This window comes from Microtus pennsylvanicus, chromosome 14, assembly GCF_037038515.1.
Source record: "Microtus pennsylvanicus isolate mMicPen1 chromosome 14, mMicPen1.hap1, whole genome shotgun sequence".
Lineage (NCBI taxonomy): Eukaryota > Metazoa > Chordata > Mammalia > Rodentia > Cricetidae > Microtus > Microtus pennsylvanicus.
Window position 1 is genome coordinate 29,330,045 of NC_134592.1, and position 26,171 is coordinate 29,356,215.

The 26,171-nt window shown below is 49.6% G+C and overlaps 1 protein-coding gene across 2 annotated transcripts in view; it reads right to left on the bottom strand.

The window, feature by feature from the left end:
* Nucleotides 1-26,171, bottom strand: part of Esrrb (estrogen related receptor beta) — a 155,772-nt gene that overhangs the window by 23,722 nt on the left and 105,879 nt on the right. For both annotated transcript variants that reach the window (XM_075948101.1, XM_075948102.1), the window contains exons 2-3: nt 24,542-24,945; nt 8,000-8,116 (exon numbers count right to left, since the gene is read on the bottom strand). In XM_075948101.1, coding sequence (XP_075804216.1) covers nt 8,000-8,116; nt 24,542-24,945 — 521 coding nt within the window. The remainder of the gene's footprint in view (nt 1-7,999; nt 8,117-24,541; nt 24,946-26,171) is intronic.

A 26,171-nucleotide genomic window follows, 5' to 3' on the forward strand; every position in this document is an offset into this window, starting at 1 on the left:
AGACAGAATATTGTATACATAATAAATAAATATTTAAAAAAAAGAAAACACTAATTAACTTATAGTTACTATCTGAGATTATCAGATACTATCATTGAGATTTTCCAAATATAGAAAGGTATTAATAATGCTAGTATGGAAATCAGTGCAGATCTCCAAATACTAAATAACACATGGCCTTTGTTTGAACTACTGTTGGATACCGCTTAACCCATTCAGATGTACGGAGAACTTTAATGCTTTGACGGTATCTCGTGAATATAAAAAAAAGGATTGGTAATCAATGCAATTCATGGCCCTGGGAAAACAGAGTCCTTGAGTTTTGGCCAGTGCTAGACGTCTGGACAAGTGTGATAGCTTCCTAGCTTGGTAGAGGGGACGAGCAGTGGCCTATAGCAGAGCTGGGTAAACCAAACTACACCCAGATACTCGAGCGGTACAGGGTACACATCTTCACCTCTCTGTACCTCCACTTCCTGGGACTGGGATGAGGTGATGGGGTAGTGGTGCCTACCTCACGGGGCTAACAGCTCATTTAAACCCATTCAATTCATGCAAACACTTGAAAACCCTCCAATGGCAAACAGTAAATGTTAAATAAATGCTAACACCACTGCTAAAAATACCTCATCCTTAAGGATGCTCTGTCTGTCACACAACGTCATCATCTTGGCCGTATATATTAGATTTCCAAGGCACTGTGATGGGGGAATTGGGGAAAGTGTACATGCAACTGTTCTGTATTTGCTTACAACTCAATGATCTCAAAATGAAAAGTTGAAAAACTTCTGGAAAATGCTGGTGGAGGTGTAGAACGGTTTATGTGTAGGCAACTCAAAAAACTACCCAGAATCACCACAAATCCGACTCCCAAGTCTCCACCCCGAATAAGAACGGAAGGTGGAAATACGCCAGTGTTCATTGCAGCACGGCTCTTGAGAGCTAACAAGAGGGGCAGCCTCGATGGGCATTAGCAGCCATGGGCAAACAACGTGGTTTATACATGCATATTAGTCACTCGGAGTGAAATAAGCCAGACACAAAAAGGCAGCGATGGTTCAGCTCTACCTTTGAGGCTTCTGGAGTCCTTGAGGTTAAACAGAAAGCAGGCTGGACATCGGGGATGGGTAGGAATCTGGGACGAAGAGTTAGTAAGCACTGGGTCCCACTTGTAGCAGGTGCAGGGATTTCGTGGTTGTAATCCCAGCGCTTGAAAGGCTGAGGCAGAAGGATCAACCTGAGTTCCAAGTTAGCTTGGGCTTTAGAGTGAGTTTCTGGTCAGCATTAGCTACCTGAAGACCCCATCTCAAAATAAAATAAATTTCAAATTGCCAGGCATGACAGCGACGGAGCCCAGCAGCCACCTCAGTTCAGCCCAAGGACAGAGCTTTGGGCCTTGGCTAAGTCACACTTGCTCTACCCTCTCCCAGCCTCAAGACACTGAGGCTGGCCGACAGGGCCTTGTGGGGGCCCTGCTTGGGGCCCAGGAGATGGTACAGAAGCTTCAAGGAGAGGAGGGGAACGTCTCAAAGCCATGCCCCACCTGCTGGCCTCTGCTATCCACTGCAGGCACCGCAGAGTTCCGGATCAGGATCAGGCACTGACTGAATGGCCGCCATGACGCCACTGGGCCTCTCATTCTTTCTTAATGGAAGGACAATACTTCCCACTCCTCGCCATCCTCCCTCCCCCAACCACCACCTTGCTTCTCATTTGCAACCCCCTCCCTCAAGGCTGGACGGGATCCCAGTCTTTCAAAGCAAAAATAGCTGATGGTACTGGGGCAGCAGCCAGTTTATGTTTCTTTCATGCACTAAAAATAACTAGCTAAAGCGTGGTCCTGCACCTGGACCCAGGCCTGTCCTGGCGCTGCCCTCCACCATCACGTGGCTCTCTGCCCAAGGGGAGGTTTACCAAGGGTATGGAGAGGACCAGCCTGGAAGCCAGAATCCTTCCCTCACTCCTGGCCCAGGTTGAAGCCTGTTGACCTTGCTAAGGGTTGAGCCGGCAGCACTGGCTCCACCGTCCTCACTTTCTTTATGAAGAGCAGGTCCTGGACTGTTCACCTTACGACAGTTGTGAGGATGGAGAGTTCAGGGCTGTCCTCAGGAGAAAACGGAGGACCAGAGAAAGGTCAGGTAGGTTGGGGTTGTAGCTCAGAAGGCAGAGTGCTGACGGAACGTGCAGAAAGCCTGAGTTCAATCTCCGATACTGCATAAACCTGTATGTGGTGCCTGCTTGTGAGCCCTGCATACGACGGTCAGAAATTCAAGGCTATTTTAGGATGCAGAGAAGTTCAAGACAAGCCTGGTGGTATACACAAGACCTGGACAGGGTCACAGAGCCAGGAGGGACAGAAGGCTCTGCATCTGGATCTGTGGGTGACTGAGTGCCACTCCGTTTCTGTCCTGCATGGTGAGAAAAGTCTGCAAGGAAGGGGACAGCTCAGAATGGAGGACATGCTCCTTGGAGGCTCGGAGCCTGGGGTCTCTGGGGTCATGTACTGTCCAGAGCAATAGTTCTCAACCTTCCTGACCCTTTAATACAGTAGTCCCCCATGTCGTGGTGACCCCCAACCATAAAATTATTTTTGTTGCTACTTCATAACTGTAATTTTGCTACTGTTCTGAATCATAACGTAAATACCCATGTTTTCTGATGTCGTGGCCACTCCATGAAAAGGTCATTCAGTCACTGGGGGTCACAACCCACAGGTTGAGAACCTCTGGTCTAGCGCCCTCACCCTCCCCTCCACAAGACAGCCTTGGCTATCTAGAACTAGCTCTATAGACCTCGCTGGCCTCAAACTCACAGAGATCCACCTGCCCTCTTCCTTCCAAGTGCTTTTCAAAGGTGATTGTAGGCAGGGTCTGGGTCTCTATGATACAGTTCTTTGTTCTGAGCATTCTTCCCAGGGGGGATTGTGGGTTGAAGCTCACCCTGGTATCCTAGTTCACTTCCCACTGCTGTGATATGATAAACACTGACTAATAAAGCAACTTAGGAGGAAAGAGTTCATTTGTCTTACAGGTTATAATCCATCATTAGGAGGAAGCCAAGGAGTGAACCCAAGGCAGGAATCTGAAGCCGAGACCATGTAGGAATGCTGCTTACTGGCTTGCTCCTGGTGGATTGCTCACCTTGCTTTCTTATACAACTCTACAAGACTAGGGATGACACCACACACAGTGGGCTGGCTGCTTCTATATAAATAAAAAGAGAGTACACCCACAGACCTGCCTACAGATCAGTATAATGGAGACATTTTCTCAATTAAGATTCCCTCTTCCCAGATATGTCTAGGTTTGTGTCAAGATGACAAAAACCAAACAGTACACCTGGTGAGGTTTGACGGGAATCTCCTGATGGATAAACACACACACACACACACACACACACACACACACACACACACACGCACACACACACCAGTCCCTGAATGTCTAAAGGGGAATCCCAGTACACTGGCTACCGAACCAGTGTCTACTGCTGCTCCTCTCCCTCCTAGACCCCCCTGGCCCACAGCCTCACACTGCTAAGGACATTTAGCCTGTGTGATCCCTGTGTTCCCACGGCCAATGTCTAAAACTACACCCGGCAGGGAAAACTCAGTCCAGCCAGCTGCCCCTCCTCTACTCCGTTCTTGCTGGAGAAGAACTACAGGCTTCTGCTGGGCAAGGAACCCAGACTGAGGATGAGACCAGCTTCCTACAAGAAGCCTAGACTCCACCCAGCTTTGTCATGTCCTAGCTGCTTGGCCCTGGGAAAGTCACCGAAGCACAGCTGGGCCAGATCAAGCATGGCAGGTCCTGTCACCTGTGCGACTACTTTCCATTTCCTTGCCCGTGATAGACACTGCTAATCAATCATGCCACCACAGCCTGCTGGTCTCAGATACTCCACTGGGGCCTTTCAATCATGTGCACTACCACACCACCACCCTGGAGCTGACAGTCCCAGGGAAAGGCAATTTGCCACCCTGCTTCTTGAATTAAAAGCAAGGGTGTTAGGAGAAGGGCAGAGCAAAAACAAAAGAAGCTGAGTGCGGACGTAAATAAACAAGGTCATTTCTTGAGTGGGAGCAGTTCAGTGACAAGGTCTATGGGCAGGTGATGGAGGAGACGGCATCTACACAGAGACCGAAAGGACAAGAAGCCTGCCTTCAGGAACACACTTGGAGAGAGGACATTGTCTAGAATCCCTAAGGTGAGAACTAGGTCTTGCCAGGCTTGGAGAATGAAAGCAAGTTGGTGAGGCTGGCATTGAATGAAGAGGAATACAGACAGGATAGAAAACAGAAGCCCAGAGACATCCCTGGCCACCACTAGGGTCAGACCCCCACTTGGCCATCTAGCAGCTCCCTGGGAAGGCTACTTAGATCTTCATAAACTTCACCTCCCTCCCAGGAGCCTGACCAGACGGGCTGAACCTGTGATCCAATGCTCTTGTGTCAAAAGCCTGGAGTGAGCTGTAATAAGAATTCAACACAGCCAAGAGCAACTGTCTGTACTCAGTCAACACTTGTCCAGTCATGTCAGGAGCCATTTCCCCCCAAAAAGTATTGTAGGGACCATTGTCCTGGGGAGTTTGCAGAGAGCCCCACACCCCAACGGTGTTAAGAACTGTTTGTGGGCTCTAGAACTGTTTGTTGGCGGAGCCCACCCCACACCCAACTATCTTGAGAGCTATCTGTTAACAGAACCTGCCTCACGTTCCAACTATCCAGAGAACTGTTTGTGGTTGGAATCACAAAAGGATTCTGCTTGCCTAGAGAACTAGGTGTGTCGACTCCTGACCTATCGTGACCTCCTGACTGGCTCGGACCATAGCTGCAAGATCCCTTCCTGCCCTGGCCATGCCCCTGCCCCATCTCAACCCAAATTCCTCATCCAGGGGCTATATAAGCAACCATGACGCTAAAAAAACGGAGGCTTTGACAACAGGTCTTGCTTGGCCTTCTTCCTCTTTCCCGCCCATGTCTTTTCAGATAGCGCCTCTTCGGGACCCTGGAATAACTGACCTGCCAGGCGGGTTACAACCCCTAGACTAACTGACCTGCTGGGCGGTTACACAGTCAGAGGTCACTGCACGTGAGTGTTCAGGAGGCTTTGGGGAGGTCTTGTGAGCTAGCAAGGCAGGAGGGTGGGGTGGCCATGTGTATAGGCCAGAAAGTAGCTCAATGCTGTCCTCCAACACGTTGGAGAGTTGGTTTGTTTCAAAACATTAATGTATTTTGGAAAAGCAAAAGAATTTCTCTTCCTTTATTCACAAGACCAGAGAAGAGGTATTTCTGGCATGGGCTAGAGGCAGAGCCTTCTATAAATACAAAACCATTAGATCCATCCCATACAGCCAGAACCTGATCAGGGCCTCCTTTTAATTTCCTGACATGAGTTGGCCGCTAACCCAATTACCCGGAACCCCTGGAGAAGCTCTCTGCCTTTCTGACACACGTGGAGAGAGAGAAAGCATACTGTATGGCCGTCAGCCCAGCTCTCACTGAAATCAAGTATCTTTCAGAAAACCCTCGGGAAGGGAAGGGCAGGCCTAGGCAGGGAGGAGGCAGCAGGAGTGGCTGGAGAGAGGGCAAGTCAGGGGAGGGGAAGGTGAAGTGAGTAGAGACAGAGCTGGCTAGGGAGATGTAGTCAAGACCCAGAGCTGACCTGAAGACTGGGGGCACCGGACAGACACAGCCAAGTGGATTTTCTGGTCTGGAGACTGAATCTGTCCACACCTGTGATGCCAGGGACCATCTTGTTCCATTCTGAACTCAGAGAGGACCAGCCTAAGGTAACACCACACTCCCTTAGAGTTCCACCAACAAATCCAGGAAGGAGATCAATGGGTCCAACCTGCCTCACTCAACTCAGTAGCTGGCTGTAGAAAAGACCAGTGTGAACTCAGGTGAGTCTAACACGAACTGAATGTTGCCAAAGGGCTGACACACCAAGGCAACATCACAGCTGTCCCCCTGGAGCCTCACCTTTAGTTGATGATGAACGGGTCTCAAAGGAGGTGAAGAAACGAGGTCCAGGGACTGTTAGGTATGAGAGCCACAAAGAAATGCCAGTCACCAGCTCTGAACCCACATCAGATTTTGCATTCAATTTTGCACATAGGAAAAGGATGACTTTCCCTAAAAACATGAATTGTCATACAATGCATCTGCATAGAGATTCTGGGACACTGCCTTCAGTCACCGATCGCTCCAGTCATCCCAGGAGAGACAGGGCAGAGCCAAAGGAAGCCGTGTGGGAAACAGGACCAGTCTCCAACCACTTGAGGCAACTGACAGGCTTTGATCGTGAGGCAGAGAACACCACGCATCTGACTTCATCCCTAGTAACGGCTGCAGCCCCTAATTCAAAGCTCAGTGGCGTGGACTATTTTACTAAGAAAAAGTGATTGGAGACATCTCGAGCTGCTGGGTAGAAGGGAGGAAATGAGAGCCGTGTTTACACCCCCTGCTCTTCTGAAAGATGCAGGAACGCCTGCTGCCCAGCTGACTGCGAGACCCTAAGGCAGGAATCAGCAGAGGGGAAGTGTGAAGTTTGTTTCTAGAATGAAGTCAGAGGCTGAGACGGGGGTGTGAGATGCTGGCCTTAGGGACCAGACCTTGCACACACAGCAAAGAAGGATACCCAAACAAAAGCAGGAGCCAGGACAGCGGCCAAGAGCTCTACCTGGCAGGAACCCAGACTCCAGGAGGCCTGCTTCTCCCTGGAGGCTGCTCCCCACGGAGCTTCTGATGCCAGGTACCACAAAGCTCTATGTGGACGGACACTAAGCCAGAAGCTCAGTTTCACCCACGCTCGGGACGTTTCCCGTCAGCTCTCCCCTTTCAGACACAGGCCTGCCAGCAGAGGAGGTAGGATGTGCCCTGGCGACTGGTCCCTTCCTCCTTCAGGCAAGGCTCCCTAATGGCTGCATTGGACTCAGTACATCAGCCCGGGGGACATCTGGCCGCTGATCTGTAAGAATGTGCACTGGCTCTTTCTGAGGGAATCACACGGGCACGCGCAATGGTGTGCGTACGTGCAACTATAACACACGCACACACTTGTACCCCATTCCCAATACGGTACTGAACAAGATTCAAACAGGGCAGATCCACAAGAGATGGGGCCTTCCACACAATGGGCTCCATCTCACACTTCCAAGGAGCCACTTCTCAAGTAAAAAAAATACACACACGATGCCACAATGTTAACATCACCATGCTTCAGTTAACTCAATCAAAGACCAGGGTTCTGTTTCCAGCACCTATATTGCCACTTATGGGGATCAGAAGATCTTTTCTGACAGCCAAGGGCACCTGTATGGAAATATATACATGCAGGAACTCACACATACATACAAGACAAAAACATATAAAAATTAAAAGCTAAATGGCCAACAAATTAAAAAAAAAAAACCTCTGATGGAACTAAACTTAGCTCAGTTGGCACTTGTGACTTCTGATCATTGCACTGAAGGGAAACCCAATACACCAAATGACTCCAGAGGAAAAAGCAACAGGAAGGAAAACCAGAACGAAGACGGAAGAGAAATAGAGGTGGAAAACACTTCACCAGGCAAGAGACATGTCCTGAACTCCACTGGAAGCCAAGGGCCACTCCTCACCAGCAAGCAATGTTCAGTATCTACCTCCAAACCTGAGGGAGCTCCAGGAGTCCTAAGTCCACCTGTCAAGATGGGGAGGGGAGTCCTAGTCCAAACGAGGACTTCCCAGGGTAACAAGCTAACAGCCAAGACTCCAAATAGGGCCTGGAGTCCCCAAAAGGATCCTTGGGACCTCCTGACTTCCATCTTACTAGCCCACATCTTTCTGAGAAGAGAAGTCCAGCAGGCTACTATGGCATGGCAGCCTATAGCCCCCCATCTCTCACACACACACCGCCCTTGGCAAGGCTCTAGGCCTGCACGTATCCTTTCACAGGCCTGACACTCCCCACCATGACAACCCAAGCGGAGCCCTCACCCTGGCAGTTGGTCTCACCTTCCTTCAGCATCCCCACTTTGAGGCATTTCATGAAGCGGCAGGCCTGGCAGGACTTGCGCCTCCGTTTGGTGATCTCACACTCGTTGGTGGCCGGACAGCTGTACTCGATGTTTCCTGCAACAGAGAGAGGGTTGCCAGGTGCCTGCTGTCCATCCCGGACCCCCACCCATTAGGCTGACTGTCTGGGAACTAATTGGCCCGCGCAGACTTGCTCTAACCCCTGGTTGAACAGGGAAGTTCTACTTGGAGCAAGAACTCTTAAGTGGCTCTCCGGAATGTGTCAAACTCTCTCCCATGCCAATTTCAGCCTGTGAGCTGGGGAGAAAAAAACAGTTCTTCTCTTCTGAGAATGGTCACTCACAGTTCTGGGTTCTGTGACAGCCACAGGATGTGGGGTGGGGTAGGAGAATGACATCAGATGTGCTGAGTCAGCATTTGACACCAGGAGCACAGCCTCAGCGCTGAGCTGATCATCAACACAGACCGCCCCAGCTCCTCCAGCCTACACCTGTCATTAGGAAAAGCCCAGGAAAACTGTGGCAGGGACAGGACTCTGCTCCCTCTGGGGGCCAGGTCACCAAGCTCCCGACTTGGAGGAAATCTCCTTGCTGTCACTTAACCTTAGTTTCCTCATCTGCAAAACAGGTGGGTTGTTAGCTCCTAAGAGAAGGGTGGAACGAAACCTTATGTGGAAAGTCACTTTAAAAACTTGTAGCCTAGCCGGGAGGTGGTGGCACACAACATAAAACAAAACAAACCTGTAGCCTATGCTGGGTGTGGTGGTGCATGCTTTTAATCCCTACAGAGGCAGGAGGATTTCTGTGAGTTTGAGGCCAGCCTGTTGTACATAGTGAATTCCAGGACAGCCAGGGCTTCACAGTGAGACCTTGCCTTAAAATAGATGGACAGAAAGTAGAAGACAGGTAAGCAAAAGACAAGTTGTAATCTAGGTTAGGCCTGACCGTGCGCATTCCTGTTTTCTTATGACTGCATTTTTTTAATTTGTGTGTGTGTGTGTGTGTGTGTGTGTGTGTGTGTGTGTGTGTATACTAGTGAAGGTGAGGAAAGTTGAATGCCAGCGTGTATGGACACAGTGCATAGAGGACAACTTTCCAGGCAGGAGTCAGTTTTCTCCACCCACCATGAGGCTCAAGGGATTGAACCTAGTTGCTGCATTGCCAGCAACTGCCTTCACCCTCTGAGCCATCTCACTGGCTCTGCAATCTTAGCACCTGGGAGGTGAGCTGGAGACAGGAAGATCAGGGGGTTAGCAGAGTCATTCTACAAATCAAGTTCAAGGCCGGCCTGGACTACACATCTCAGAAATGAAATGGGGCTGGGATGTAGCTCAGGTGATGAAAGTGTGCAGGAGTCCTGAGTGCTACACCCAGCAGCCTGTAAGCCAGGTCTGGTGGGGCACACCTGGGATCCTGAAGGAGAGGCAGAGGAATTAGAACTTCAAGGTCATCTTTAGCCACAGAACAGGAATTTGAGGGCCGCCTGGGCCACAAAAATATATATAGCCTGTCTCAAACATATAACACACACACAAATCAGTGAGCAAAAATAAAGAACTATTGCCTAAGTAAGGCAACCCATTCAATTGGTCTCAACCCTGGAGATGCTGGAGCGAGACGCTCAACGTCTGAGGGCCATGTAGGCTACTCTCAAACTATTAAAACCAAACAGCAAACCACTTCGTCATACGAGGTGCTTATTTTGTAAAGCCGTCTTCCTTGTGAAAGCATGGGATAGTGTCCAGCTTTTTGAAACAGGGACAGTGTCTACCCCAAGTCCCCTGTCTTCTCAACACCTATTTAACCAATGTGGGCTCTGTGCCTACAAGCCTGGTACCAGGGAAAAAAAGCAACAGAAGACATCCGATGCTCATCCCATCCCAGGGGGCCAAGGAGAAAGAAGCTGGGCCCTGGCCCCAGCTCTGCTACTATCCACTCACAGTAATAATAGCCAGGGCTCCAACTGTAAACCCACTACTGTGTGCCACCTCTGGATCAGCTCTCTTGACCCTTTCATCTCTGAGCTGGCCTACCAGTGCCTGATTCACAGACCAAGAAACGGGAAGCCAAAATGAGCTACCTTGGGCCCAGAGCTCTTATACCCACTCCCCTGTACCCCACAAGGAGCCTGAAGAAAACAGAAAGTGCCTCACCCACAAAGACAAGCTTTTGTTACTAGCCCAGCAGCTGAGGAGGTCTGGTAGCCAGAAGGGGAGGTAAGTGTTCCCAGGCATCCCATGCCACAGCCTCCTGGTGTGGGATATGGAAACACTATCAGATCTCCTAGAGCAAAGTATGAAGTGTGGGCCATCAGTGATAAAGGGCTCTGAAGCAGGGTCACTTCTGGACCCAAGTTACCAGACTGCCGCATTCCCCAGAGCTCAGACCAAGGGAACCACAGAGACGCCTGTGACAACAGGACAATTGTCTTACGACATTTCTCCGCTCATCACACCCCTTGCTTCTTCTAATCAATGCTACTCCCGTCTTCTTTGTGTGTTTGTATTATATTTACTTATTTGTGCGTGTGTGTGCGCACTGTGCATGTGTGTGTGTGCACTGTGCATGTGTGTGTGTGCACTGTGCATGTGTGTGTGCACTGTGCATGTGTGTGTGTGCACTGTGCATGTGTGTGTCCTGAGCGCCCACAGTCTGTGTTTGGAGACCAGAGGACAGCTTCTCGGGAGTCGGTTCCCTCTTCCAACGCGTGGGTTCTAAGGCTCAAAACCTCAGGTCATCAGGCTTAGCAGCAAGCATCTTTCCCGAGAGAACTCACTTGTGTAACTTCATGGAAAGTCAACTGGGGTGTGGCAGTAACTTGCAATGGTCATATAAACATGGTTTTTGGTTTTCTAGTGATTTTTAATTTTTCAGACAGGATCTCACTCTGTAGCCCAGTCTGGCCCCAAACTCAGGGATTCTCCTACCTTGGCCTCAGTCTTGAATTACAGATGTGGAGTCACTACACCTGGCTAAACAAGGCAATATCAAAGATAAGCAAGAGGAAAACACAAGCTCAGCTAACGTACCTGTTCTGTACCTGTTCCGCGTGTGTTATCTTACAGGCTCTGGAGCCTGTCCCCCACCCCACCCAACCATCTTCACACACAGCCTAAGCCCCTCCTACTCCCCAGCACTGTGCATAGCAACCAGTTCTGACTGGTAAACAGAAGCAAGTCCACCAAGTGGCCTCTGCCCCAGGTCTACAGCCCACCAATCCAGATCCCGCTGAGGAGGTATTGTTCCTTTCTGCCAACCACCCCATGCTGCCCACCATCCATGCCCTGACTATTTCCTCCATGCAAGCCAGTTCCTCTTGACAGTCCAAGACCTGACTCACACACAGTAGGTTCCCAAAGCACACTAACCACTAAAAGACCGAGCATTTGGTGATGCAGCTGCAGCCCTGCTCAACATTTATTAAGTCTTTAACTTAGCCAATTTCTCCCCATCTTACATATGTCCCAGTGCTTTAGGAAGATCACAAAGTTCAGAATGGGACAGGACTATACAGTGAGAGTCTGGTTTGTTTGTTTGTTGTAAAGTTTTTATGAATGAGAAGGGAGAGCACAACTCTAGCAGAAGCAGCCTGGGAATGGAACCAGGTGGCCTGCTCATGGGAGCTGCTCTCAGCCGCATTGAGGCCAGCTACCCCTTGAGTGAGGATGAGCCACTAGTTACTGCCCAGAATGGGGGTGTGGGTTTGGTCCTGCTGTCTCCCTAAGGTGACAGGAAAGGAGTGTTTCCTATGCAAGAGTGCTAACAGCGAGTGTGGAGCAACATTCCTGACCTTTCAGGGGGTGTGTGTGCGCATGCACGCGCGCACACACACACACACACAAGTGCCTGTGTGGATTTCCAATTTCCCTTATTTATTTTGTTCGTTTCAATTTGTTTTATGGGCCTGGCGGCCGGCTGCCAACAAAACCAAGTTGGTGGCCTTGCCTTGTAATTTCTGTAAGTGCCTCCTTGATAAAGTGATGAGATTAATTCATCGTTGTTCCTGTGGTCTCAAGGGGAGTCCAGGAGATCTCAGCACAGAGAGGGGGCATCAGTGGTGCATTGCTCATGCACACACACACACACACACACACACACACACACACACACACACACACCATCAACTCAGGTGTGACCAAGTTAGTGGATAGCACATTAGACAACAGCTAGTGCAAACTCAGGTCCCAACCTGGAAGTGTGTCCACTATAGACACAGGCAGACGCCACTTCTGGCAAGTTGAGCCACCTAACTGAGCCTCAGTTTCCCTGTCTATGAACAGGTGTACCTCCCATCTCAAAGTTGGATAAATTCGGCACACCAGAACTGAACGGAACACAGACCGTGTTACACCCAGGCAGATCTGCCGGAGCAGATGTGGAGGACACCAGCTAGCTGGTCTCTAGCCTGTCGGTGTCACACTGAAGGTTGTCCACCCAAGGACACCTGAGAGCATTCGAATCTGCGGATGGCTGGCCCCCAGCTCCTGTCTGTCTGTTTCTGAGGGACAGGAAGGCACATCCGGAGCTGAGCTGGAATTCACTGTGACCCTGAGGCAAAGAGGTAGTCTCTTTGATCCCAGGCCACTCTGAGAAGGGAATCCCAGGGGGAAGCCACACCAGCTGTCTCCGCAGCTGCAGGCAAGCCATCGTCCCCATCCAGGCTCAGGCACAGGAGCTGTTAAACTCAAACAATTCCAAGGCTCCAGTTGACCTCAAAGGCAGTGGTGAGCAGCTGCCCTGAAGGACTGGGCTCTCATTAATCTCAGTGCTGGAGGACAGAGACATTCCCTTTCACTGTGTGTGGTCCAGTGTCCCCAAGCCCTACCCCCACCCCCATCCACTGCTAGGATCCTATTCCACTATGCCCACATAACTCCATCATGTAACATCCCTATAACATCTCTACACTGGGACAAATGGTCTTTCCTGGGCCCGCATGCTCCGCAGCTCCCACATGGAGGCCTTTGGGCTTCTCAGCATCCTCAAACTGAACCCACCCTCACACTCCGTGCCCTTCTATAGTCCTTGTCATGTCAAACAGAATGAGTTTCCAACCTGCCGCTTAGGTCAAAGACTGAGGAAGCACCTGGATTCTTATAGTCTGTTCCCGTCGCCCCTTCCGAAACAGGAACCAAAAGGGGAAGCTGTTGGTCCAAATGACCCTCAGAAAGCTTCAGGCACAGAAGATTCAAGATAATGCAAGAGATAGGTAGAGGCATGGGCTAAAAATAGTCTTTTCTGGAACAGTATGTCAAGGGAGTGTTTCGCTGATTCAAACCTGCTCTGCAGCCCCCTGGCCACCAAGAATCTCACCAAGGTCTGCACAAGAGGAAGCTGACAGAGAATGTCTCTGGAGAATATGAGCAAGAATGATGTCTAGGACACAGGGCCAGAGGCCCAATCAGATGAGGCCTACAAGATGAATGGACAGTGGGGCCACGCCCCCCTCCGTGAGTCAACTCCGAGGACATCCCTATACCTGAGGGAGGAATGAGTGCCCTGAAGTAACAGACAAAGGTAAACAAAGGAACACCCTTCATCCCTGCTCCACCACACTCAGGCCCCCACACCAGCGAGACTGCAACATGGAAACTCTATCTGTGCCAATTTCCAGATTATACAAGAATCTACATAGGTGAGGCTGGGTGAGGAATGTGCCCAATCTCATGGTTATCTCTGCTCACAGCTTCATGTGATCCATGATATGGTTTTGGTCCCTTTAAGAGACAAGCCACGCCCACTCCCTCCCCCATCTGCTGAGGCAGGCTGATCTTCAGCTTTCGGCCTGAGCTCGCTCTTTTCCATCTTCCTCTCAGAAAGGCAGCTTCGCTTCTGCCTCTCTCCCCACTTCTCTGCTTCCCCCTTCTCTGTCTCTTTCTCCTCCTCTTCTCTCTCTCTCCCTCTCTCTCTGTCCTCCCTTCACCCTTCTTCCTCCATAACCCCCTGAATAAACATTCAACCTCACCCTGCATGTCGTATCTATCCACATCTTCTGCCTGCCTGCCATGTGTCTCCATGCCTGGGACCAGGCATTGCTCAGGGACCAGCAGCCGTCTCTGCCTGGGGTTCACTGCCTGCTGCCATATGGCCAGCCACCACTGCTCTGAGACCAGCAGCCATCTCTGCCTGGGACTGGCTGCTCCCAGGGCCCGATGTCTCCTGCCACATGGCCACAACCACCGCTCAGGCCACTGCTCTGGAACCAGCAGCCGGCTGTTGGGAACCTGCAGCCGCTTGGCTCTCGCTGCAGCCAACAGCACCTTGGGACCCGCGCAGCTCTGCCCACCCGGGACACCCCAGCATTTTTTACAAAACAACAATCCATAATTATCTCAAAACAAAAAGATCCTAAACAAAAAATTCACAACTCAGGTTGTCAGTTGAGCTCTTGGGAAGCCGCCGCAGGAGGATGAGTTCCCAGCTAGCCCAGGCTAGCTACATGGTGAGCCTCAAATCAACCTGAACTGCATGGGACCTTGTCTCCAAAAAGAAGAAAAAAATCAGATAAGTCCTCCTTACACAACACAAGTTCCTGGAACACGCTTCCGGGAGCGGGAGGTGAAGGCTGTCAACTAGAATTCCCTCGGAAGCCGAGGTGTGAACCTAACAGAGTAGTGAAGGGTGATAGAAAGTCCTTTCCACACACACAGGGCATCAGAAGCACCCCCTCTCCAACACACTCTTGCAGCCTGTGCTCCAACTCCAAACGGAACAGAGCACAAAAAGTGGAAGAGCCCAGAAAACAGATAATTTAACCCAGGAATAAAGAGGAGGGCAAAACAAGAAAGAAAACAACAGAAAAACCGATCTTAACCAAAAAGTTTTATACTGGAGGGAATGAAGAGATGGACACAGGGCAGGGACAGACAAATAATAATAACAATAATACTGGGTGTAATGGTACATACCTATAATTCCAGGGCTGAGAAAGGAGGCAGGAGTTCAGGACCAGCCTGGACTACAAGAAAACCTACCTCAAAAAAAAAAAAAATTCAAGATTGCTAAGCCAGTAAGTACAGCTGTGAAGTCATTAACATCAGTAACCCAGAATATGCTGGGTTTGCGTGTGTGTGTGTGTGTGTGTGTGTGTGTGTGTGTGTGGCCAGTAAGTCAACTCTATCCTCCTGTCTCTGTCTCCCAAGTACCAGACTCACAAGTGTTGAGTCACCATACCTGGCACCTAAGTATCTGTTAGTTAAGGCTGAATGTAGATGATCTGAAAGCCTGAAGAGCCCCACAGAGAATTCCCAAAGGACAACAGTGTCCTCCTGGTCCTCCTCCGGGCTCTTCCTGGGGGACCACACACCCTTCACCACCAGCTTAGCTAAGATGAAGGACTACATTTCATCTCCCTTTTCTCTGCAGAGACTGTCATTTCTACCTGGCTGGCACACTTCATCATTTCTAAGATAAGAAAATGTACTTTTAATGTGCCACCAAGAGAGAAGAGAACACCTCCAATTAAACTGCTATTTGAGACAGTGTGGTGGAGCCCTCCTTTAATCCCAGCACCCTGGAGACAGAGGCAGGCGGATCTCGGTGAGCGTGAAGCCAGTCTGGTCTACAGAACAAGTTCCAGGACAGCCAGGATTATGTAGAGGGACCCTGTCTTAAAAAAAACTAAAGCATTACAGTGTAAGGAGCATTTTCACATTTTTTAGTTAAAACCACTTTTAGTTAAGTATAGGCTTGATCACATGGAATTGAGGTATGTACTGTGTGTATGTATGTATTCACTGTATATATGTGAAATATGTATATTATTTCATACATACGTGTGTGTATATATGAAGAAGACTGGCTAAGAGATCCCAAAATGTCTTTTGCTTTTTGTTTGTTGTTTACTAAGTTTGCCATTTCACAAGACTGTCTCCTTCCTAACCTGGGAGCTAACACAATCTGTTTCTTTACGCGAGGAATCACTGCCATGGCAACCTTTCTCCTGGGCCACTAACCCTGGCTCTAGAAGTTTTGAGGTATGCACATGAGCCGGTGACAACCACATCGTGCGGGCACAGGCCCCGCACTGGTAAGGCGGATGTGCCACAGTTACAACTAGGGCGAACGTGCTTCAGAACTTCTTCACTTCCTTTCCTTCACCCCTCTGCCTCCCACCCACCCACAGCTCTCACCTCCAGCACTTTCCCCCACCCCTGCTATCATCCCTAGAGGCAGGAAGCTGGGGGAAGAAGGCTGGGTGTGGCGAACCAGATAGCTGAACCAGCTGTCCCTCAGGAGTCCTCACGTGCTGTTCAATTCAGGGCCAGGCCCCTGAATTTGCACTTCTAAGGAAACCAAGTAGGCCAGGGCACACTTTTGGAGAAACACAACCCTAGATCTCATTTTACCTAAACAGATTCAGCACGTCCAAAATTGCATCTATTTCACAAATTTCCTCTTCCCCACCCTGCTTCATCTGCCAGGTTTCTTCCACACCCTTGCACCTACCTTTAGCACTCTCAGTGGTCCCCGTGCTCCTAACCCTCCACCACGCTCCTCCCTTCCAGACTAGATCTAGCAGGCTGGTACCCAATACGTGAGTCCATCCCACCTTCCCCGCCTCCCCTCCCCAGATACCCTTGGCTTCCAGATCCTCCCTTCCTATCATCGCCAGAATTCTTTTGCTAAGAGGAGACTTACTACCTGGCCCAGAAATCTTCAACAGCTTCCTTTGGTCAAACATAAATAACAGGACAATGAGCTGTTTATTCTAAGGCGATTATACTCCAGGCATGAAGTTACACACATTATGTGCACGGCTCAGTTTCTGCAGCAACACTTGAGAGGAAGGAACTACTGTTAGATACAGTTTACTAAATAGCTCAGAAAAAAGTCACAAGTTCAAAAGGATAGCTACAACCAGCAAACTGCCCAGGTACGATTCTGAGTCAGTTTAAATGCCTCCTTGGACGGTCACCGAGTCAGGCCAACCATATTCCCCCTTCACCCACCCGTCTGTGACAGGATTCATGAGCTGTTCCTTCCACCCTCCAGTAGCTCCACTTTAACAGCCTCGGCTGACAGGGAAATCGAGGCCAGGGGATTCAAGTCCCTGTCCAAGGTCAGCCAGCTGGCTTGTCACTGGCCTGCAGGAAGATCCCGACTCCTTCCTCCTCCTGGGCTTTGTCCCCCATACCAGTCCTGGGTCCCCCAGGATTCACCAAGGAGCCTCATTCTCCAAGACAAAAGGCCTGGAGGTGGTCCCAGACAGAACACCCCATCTGTCATGCCTCTGCCCTGCTCCCTGAGGACTTTTCCTGGGAGCCAGAAGCAGGGCCTCTGGGGAGCAGGAACTCCATGCCAGGACTCCTCACTTGCTCTCTGTCACAAGTCACACATCCAGGGAGGTGCTGGCAGGGTATCTCACACTCCTGCTACATGGATCACCTCTTCTGGGCAGGCAAGGTGGGACTCGACACTGCCCTTCTTTTCTGTGCTGGACTGGACCGAGACTTCACACATGTGAAGTGTTTGTTCTACCACCAGCTCCCTAACTACCGCTAAAAGAAAGAAAGAAAGAAAGAAAGAAAGAAAGAAAGAAAGAGGAAAGGAAAGAAAGAAGAAAGGAAAGGAAAAGAAAAGGAAAAAAAAGTGCAGAGTTGGGAGTGAACACCTTTGATCCCAACACTCAGAAGGCAGAGGCAAGAAGATCTGGTCTACACAGCAAGTTCCAGGCCAGCCAAGGATACACAACAAGACCTTATTTCAAAAGCAAAGAAGAAAAAAGAAAGAAAAAAAACTGGGGTAGGAGAGATAGCGCAATGGGTAAAGCACACATTCTTGCAGAGGACCCAAGTTCAGTTCCTAGCTCCCACAAGGGGCTCACTCTAACTCCCGCTCCCTGAGAGGCATCTGAGGACCTCTTCCGGCCTCCACAGGCACCAGGCATGCCCGTGCACAACCCCTCTCCCCCAAGTACACAAGTATAGTTTTCAAAGTGGGGAGTATCCTTGCTTTATACGGTTCCAAGCCAGCCTCAACCTAAATTCCAGCAATCCTCCTGCTTCAGCCTCTGGAGCAGCTGAGACTATGCTTGGCACCACAGTTTTGTCCTAAACCACTTGATGCTGCCGGGAGGTGATGATGCACTCAGGGAGGCAGAGGCAGGTGGATCTCTGTGAGTTTCGAGGCCAGCCAGCCTGGTCTACAAGAGTGAGTTCGAGGACAGTCAGGGCTACACAGAAAAACTCTGCCTCCAGGGTAAAAAAAAAAACAAAAACAAAAACAAACAAAACACTTGATGCTTCCTCTCCCTGGAACGTTGGTCCTCAGAGCTCTTACCTGGGCCTCAACTTACCTTGAAAATCACTTGTTCACATAGCCTTCCCTGAGCCTCCTTTGCCCTCCGTCTCCATTAGAGTTCCTATTATCCCTGGTTTCACTTCTTCTTCAATTTGTTCCTTGACTTTGTCATAGGCAAGATGCTAGAATTGGGACCAGTTCCCAGTGTAATGATTGGCACTCAACACAAATTTACTGAAGAACTTAATGACCAAGTCACAAGCTCAAATGTAAGGCCACCTTTAGTCCTTTCGAAAAAGGGGGAGATGCTTAATACGCAAGTAAGGTCTCATATTAGGCATGATATGTCAGCCCCTCCTCCTTTATTTTAATTTTTTAAATTTTAAGACAAGAGTCTCACAGACCTCCAACTCCCTATAGACCAGGCTGTCTTGGAACTCCCTCATAGACCAGGCTGGCCTTGAACTCACAGAAACCCACCTGCCTCTGCTTCCTTTGTGCTGGGATTAAAAGGCACGTGCTGCCACCTCCCAGCTACCAGTCGCTAAGATTTAACTAGAAACTACTGGCATTGTCTGAAGGCTACAATCAATGCTGCTTATCTGCACAGGTCAGCAACAAGGGTGCCAAGAAATTTAACCCAATTTTTGTCACTCTCAGGAACATGAATTTACAGTTGAAACTGGTGGAAGTTAAAAAAAAAACATATTTTACCTAGATAAGCTTAACATCCGGAAACTAACACATGAAAGGATTATCCTAATAGTGGAGGCATATGATGACCTAAAAGTACACAAACAAACAGGGAGAGTGGTCCACACACTCAACCAGTCTGGAAGGGTAGGGCAGACAGGGACCTGAAGCATTACGAAACCACTCAAAACTCAGTGAGAGGGCTGGCAGAGGGCCGAGATTAAGATTCTGGGGGAAAACTCAATGCCTTAAACAAAATGTGCTTAGAAAAAATAAGTATTTTTCAGGCCCATGCCCATACCCAGTACTTGGGAAATAGAGGCAAGCCAGGGACAGGAGACCCTATCTCAAAACAACAAAAGTTGAGTGTGGTGAGGACACCTGCAATGGAAGTCATAGAGGTCTCCTGGAGAGGTTGAGGCAGACAAAATGCAGAAAATCTGAGGCTGGCCTAGGTTTACAAAATCTCAATCTCTCTCTCTCTCTCTCTCTCTCTCTCTCTCTCTCTCACACACACACACACACACACACACACACACACACACATTTTTCAAGGGTTGGAGATGGATCAGCAGGTAAAGACACTTGGCTCCATGCCTGAAAAGCCGTGTGGTTCCCTCAGGACCTACACAAGAGGACTGACTTCTACAGGTTTGCCCTCTGACCTCCACAAACGAACCACGGTGGCACACACAACAATCAACAAATCTAACAAAAAAACTAAAACAACAAAAAAGGCTGTCCATGGTGACTCATGCCAGTAATCCCAGTACTTGTGAAGCTGAGGCAGAACTACCTTAAGTTTGAGGTTCTGTCTAAAAAAAAAAAAAATTGTTTGACAACATGAGATTCAAAATATGCAAATAAAACTAAAATAAGTATATTGTCAGTAAGCTTTATATATGCAAATTGGCCAGACTTCTTTGACTTCATTCTTCCTTACTGGGAAAATGAGGGACACTTGGGTTTGGGGCCTGTCCCATGTTCAGATGCTTTGACCTTTCTGCCATGCCAGGAGCTATGAGGGGCCTTGGGCTCAGGGAAAGGAAGCTTGTCCCTTCGAAGCTTACTGTCCTCTCAGGGAAACAGAGTCTGTGATATCAGAAGGGCTGTCAGGGGTTGAAGACTCAGGAAGTCCATGAAAGGCATCACTGATAACTGCACCCTACAACACCATTAAGAACAACCGAACAAACCGAGAGGAAGAGAGAAACAGGACTGGGGTGAGGGTCGAGGGGATTTTCCATTGAGAGCTGCAGGCTCTCGCTGGAAGGACCCACACCCAGTGGAAAGTCACTACAAAGAGCGGTTGCGGTCCAACACCTGGAGTTTCTCCTCAGAAAACCTCATCTGTATGGCTTTGATTAATGTGGGTGCAGCATCACAGACCGGAAACTGACTCCACACGAAGACCCCTAAATGTGTCTAGACTCAGATGTCGCTAGCCACAGAGAGGGGCTGTCCATGAGGGGCCGACTTCCTTCGCCCAAGTTCAATGCCTGAAGTCCCAGCAATATCAATGCAGAAAGGAAGATTAAAACCTAAGAAATTGATCGGTCTTCCTAACGAGCAAGGTCACAACTTGACTGAGAGGGACAAGGTCATAATCAGAAAGACATTAATCAGACTGGCTGAATGTTTAATCACATCACGCTGTCCCTCTGTCCCCTGCCTCAGCTTCCCCTTTCCTGGGCAGGTAGGCACCTTTGCCAGTCTCTCAGCTCCCAGGCCAGGCTAATCCTCCCGGAGAGACACAAGCCGTCCTTTAGATATGCTAATAAATTCAATCAGACTGCCGCCTTCCCTTTGCCAGGAGCCACCAGGTCCATCAGTAAGGTGCCTCCGTCTATCTCTGAGCTCATCTATTCTGAGCGATGCTACCACAGCCCCCAGCTCTGCAATCTTCACTGTCAGAGGCGGTGTAGACATGCCGCTGCCACCACTGGAGTTGACTCTAAACTGCAGAAGCTGGGAGGCTGACTGTCCCTTGCTCTGTGAGGGATGGGTAGTAAGTCCAGGACTTTGTGACCCAACGCCCCGCTGCCCCTGCTCAATCACTTGTTAGGAGCAGCCAGAGACAACAAGTAAATGCTAGGTTTGTCTGGGTCCCAGGCTTCCTTGATTTACAAAAGTTGAAGGCAGAATGATTGGCAGCGCTCTCTCTCTCTCTCTCTCTCTCTCTCTCTCTCTCTCTCTCTCTCTCTCTCTCTCTCTCTCACACACACACACACACACACACACACACACTCAGCCAAGCCCAGAGGATGGACCTCCAGGGTTCTCTTTCAATGTCTGTCAGGACACCTGGTTTCTGCAAGCTTCCTTACATATGGGATCAAGCAGACAGACATTTCTGCCAGGAAGGAATGAAAGAATTGGAACAGCTATGGCTCTTAGCCTACGTAATTATTTGGGAATCGGTCCACAGATGAAACCATTTAGGTGGAGCCCAGGCTGACCTGGAACTTGCTAGCAGACCAGGCTGGTCCAGTACTTCAAAGGCTTGCACCACTCGGTTCAGCCCACAGAATCTGACTTTTAGAGGATGGCCTGGGGCTGAGGTGTAGCTCAGCAGAACTACATCATATTCAAGAAACCCTTAGGAGGTTCCTGTCTGACACAGCGGATCTAACGGCAGCTTCAATCCCAGCACGAAGGAGGCATAGGCCGATGATCTGTAAATTCGAGGCCAGCCCAGACTCTGCAGCAAACTCTGGGCTTACCAGGTCTCAAAAGTAAAACAAACAAACCAACCGAGCCCACACAGCACCTCGGTACCGAAAACACCTTCCACGTCTGTACACATGAAGGAAAATGGCCCAAGCTCCCTGGTTAGGAGAAAGCTGTTCTGATCTGGAGCTGACCGCCATGCCAGCAGATCCTGCAGACCCCTGGGCTCTCAGCACTCAATTCAGCTATTTTAGAGACATACCCCTAATTCTCCTGTCTTCACTCTGCATTTTTCTCAGAGCAGGATCTTAAGTGATTACTTCATTCTTTCACTGTTTGACTGCATTCAGAAACAACAACTATGGCGGAGAATTCCTGTTATCCCAGTACTTGAGCGGTAGAGACAGGGGACCAGCTAGCCTGCTAGGGCTGGGTGGCGATTGTGATCTTTGTTAGATCGGAAACCAAGGAGTTAATAAGGAGAGCATCCGGCCAACTTCAGGCCTCCAGCTACCTTTCCCGGGCTCTGGAGAGAAGACTCTCCCACCAGGTAATTGAGCGCAGACCTCTCCCGGAGATAAGGAGCCACAGCACACAGCCAACTTCTAGGAAGAGATCTGTATCCTTTTCATGGTAGCCCGTAATTAATACTGCTCGCAGATCTGTCCTAAGACACTCCTAGCCACCTGGTGAGGGGGTGGCAGGGGCTCTGGGTCTGTACACATCAGCCTTGGCTTCTAGAAAATCTGATCTGGAACATTCCTGTTCCATTTAAAGTCACCGTGAAAAGGGGGAAAAAAAACCACGCTGACATCTCAAATCTCATTTCCAAAAAACTTATGTCTAAAACAAGGAGCCTGCAAGGCCACTTCCCAGTTTAGGAAGAAAAACCTGGGGTTTCAGTAACACGGATTTAAACATCTCATATGGGGCAAATATTGGTTGAGCCGTAGGAGTTCAGTAGGCTGAAGCAATAGACGGAACTGTCTGCCACACAACGTATTTCGGAGCCCAGGTTCCTTCCACCTAAGGGGAGGGGTATAAAGCTGAAGGCGCCCAGTACACACCAGGTCCTGGGTTTCACCCCAGCACCGAAAGGGGAATACAGAACAGCCATTCATCTGTCTCGGAGCCTGGCACACAAGACGGTCAATACACACTTGCAGAATGGGACAGCCAGAAGACTCCAAGGGAGATGAGGGAGGCAGGAGGGTGGGGCTTACAAACACTCGCTTGTTTAACATTTTGGACATTTTAAATTTTAAAAAAAGGTTTGCTTAAAACATTATTCCAAGCCAGATATATTAGTGTATGCTTGTACTCCCAGCACTTCAGAAACAGAGGCAGGTGGATCTCTTGAGTTCTGGGCGAGCCGGGGCTACACAGTGAGACCCTAGTTTGTGTGCACGAGTTTGGGCAGGAGCGCCGGAGTGCCCACATGGAGGTCGGGAGTCACCTACCATGTGAGTTAGAAGGACTGAAAGGTCATGAGGCTTGGTGGCTCTTCACACTGAGCAATCTCAGAGGCCCTAAAATAGTTTAATAATCTAAATTTTATTAGATCAAAATAATCACACTACCTTCTTTCAATATATATTGATTATATATTATATATATTGAAAGAAAGTATATTTTTATATATAATATATATTAAGCTTTTCCTCTACGATCAAACAGATTACACTTATTCTCATGAACAAAGTGTATGGAGAGATTGTGAAAAGTCTAAGCTAGGGGCCAGCAAGGCGGTTCAGAGGTTAAACACACTTATAGCCAATGCTGATGATCGGGCCCCATCCCAGGGACCCACACATTAGGAGACAATCTACTCCTCTGATTTCTCTGTGTGTGCCGTGGCAAGCATTTAATGCCCTCAACTGGCCTACTAGATCGTTATCGGATGAGATTAACAAATAAAAATCTGTTGAATAAACAGAATCACCCTAGGGGAAGCCTGGCCAACTTCTTCCAAAGTGGTCAAGGAAGAACACGGGAACAGAACACCTTTGAGGCCGAGAGGCAGGACACAAGGTGAGGAACCAGACCGGGAGACACAGGCAACACCCCTGGGTTTCCTTCCTCCAGCTGACTGGCAGTGTGCGCTGACCGGAATCAGTACATTCTAGGTACCTGTGTGAACAGCGTAGGAGGTGCTCCGTAGGAAGCCTGGCTGCCTGAATACAAGCTAAGTGGTCCACACTAAATCCATTTAAGAGTCACTCCCAGTCCCTCCGGGCCATAAAGGAAGCTGCCCAGTGAGGGCCGGTCCACCATTATCCTCCACAGAGGGAGGCAACAGGACTCCTGAACACCGCAATCAAGATGAAAGAGGTGACCACCCCAGGGCTACAAGCACGTGACCCAAGTGATATGCAAATGCATTGAGAAATAGCCTAAGGTCAGCAGGATCTCTCCCCTGCCCCCCCCCAGCCCCCCAGCCAGTTCCGGTACCCAGGCCTACTTTTCTACAATTAAAATAAAAACAGAGAGGCTCTTCATATTTCACTAAGTCTGGAATGGTGGAGCAAACAACGCTAACACCTATTTTCATACCCCACAATAAGTTTTTGGAGGGAGGTGTCAAGCAATTGGCAGTACACACACACACACACACACACACACACACACACACACACACACACACGGTGACCGTTGTTCAAGATTAGGTACGGGCATGGATTTTGCTATGGTGTTTCAGGGGTGCGGCAGGGAGGAGCACAGTATTACCTATGGTCTTACAGTTAGAATCCTTGCCTAGAATCCATGAGTGAGAAATAGACACAAACAGGAGTCCTCCAGACTGCCTCTGCTCCCTGGGAACCCAGACCTGAATTTAAGAAAATAAATCATGCTAGTCCAGGAGGCCAGAGTTCCTGCCCACGGCCTGAATCCAGGCCTTGCATTGCCCACCACGCACCTTGGATGGTTCTCTTGAAGAACGCTTTGCAGGCCTCGCAGGAGGCCACGCCATAGTGGTAGCCAGAAGCAATGTCCCCGCACACGAGGCACAGACGCTTGGGGATGGCGTTAATCACATACTCGCACTTGATGTCGTCCACGATACCACTAGCACAGTCCTCGTAGCTCTTGCGGCACGGGGTGCCTCCCAGCCCTGCACCTGCGAACATAGGCGGCGAGTCCAGACCGTTGCTGTGGGTGCCCAAGGCCATGCCAAAGCCACCACTGGCGTCCGAGGAGCCGCTGGGACTGTGGTGGCTGAGGGCATCAATGCCCGACGATGGGCTGGATGGCTCCGTCTTGATGAAGGAGCCGCAGCTGGAGCCCAGGTGCCGATCTTCCGAGGACATTCGATTCAGCAGCCTGCGGACACAAAACGCGGGAGTCAGTCCTCAGCAAGGTGAAAGTGCAGCTGGGGCTCCGGCCTAGTGGGCGGGCCACGTGGGCGTGTCTGCAGCTAAGGCGTTGAGATGCCGTGGTGGTCAGGCCAGTAACAGCCGCCCAGAACAAGTTTCTGCGATTTCGGAGTGCTAAGAAACTTTGAATTAGCAAGCTGCAAAGGGGACACTCTGTGCCACGCAAATTGCTGGCCTAAGGGCGCTAAGATGCTAACTAGCCTTCCTAAATATTTGGCCAACCTTCCTACCTTGACGGACAATCAGGGGAAGCTGTCGAGTAGCTGTCCCAAGCCCCGAGCCTCACCTCAGGCACGCACAGTAAAAGGCCCTCTTAGTCCTTCCACTCCTTCCAACCCCAGTAAGCTGTGAAATCCTTGCTTGGAACTTCCCCCCAAATTCCTCACCCTTACCGAGATTGCCAAGTCTTCTAACTGGAGCAAAGAGGGGCAGTGTGACCAAAGGCACCAATCAGATTGACTGTTGTTGACTTTTATCTGTGGTCCTATCTGAAGTGTGATTTCTTGACCCTTTCTTTATCCTCCCCCTTTCTTTTTTGTTTTTTTTTTTTTTTTTTGAGAAAGATTTATCCACGTAGCTCTGGCCATTCTAGAACTCACTCTACAGAGCAGGCTGGCCTCGAACTCAGAGACTCACCAGCCTAAGGCATGCACCACCGCAGCAGGAGTTTCTATTTTCTCTTCTTACCCATGGTTAATCCAGTTTGCATAAAGCCCCCCCCAGTACCCCAAAGACAGTCTCCATTAGACTGCATGAGAGAATCAAGCAAAGCCAATTAATTCTACACAGCTCTCTCTTCTGCTTCCTAGTCCCTCTCTTTTTGAGACGGAGCCTGTGAGAATAGCCCAGGCTGGCACTGAATTTATTAGGTAGTTCAGTCTGACCTTGAGTTCTGTACTCTACTACCTTGGCCAAGGACATACTGTAACTTTACAGGGTCTCTCTTTGTAGCTCTGGCTGGCCTAGAACTATGTAGACCAGGCTGGACTCAAATTGCACAGAAATCAGCTTGCTTCTGCCTCCCGAGTGCTGGGGGTGAAAGGTGGGCGCCACTAAGCCGGGTGTGCCACCAGATAACTCTTTTTTTTTTAGTTTTTTATTTTGTTTTGTTTTTTAGTTTTTCGAGACAGGGTTTCTCTGTAGCTTTGGAGCCTGTCCTGGCACTAGTTCTTG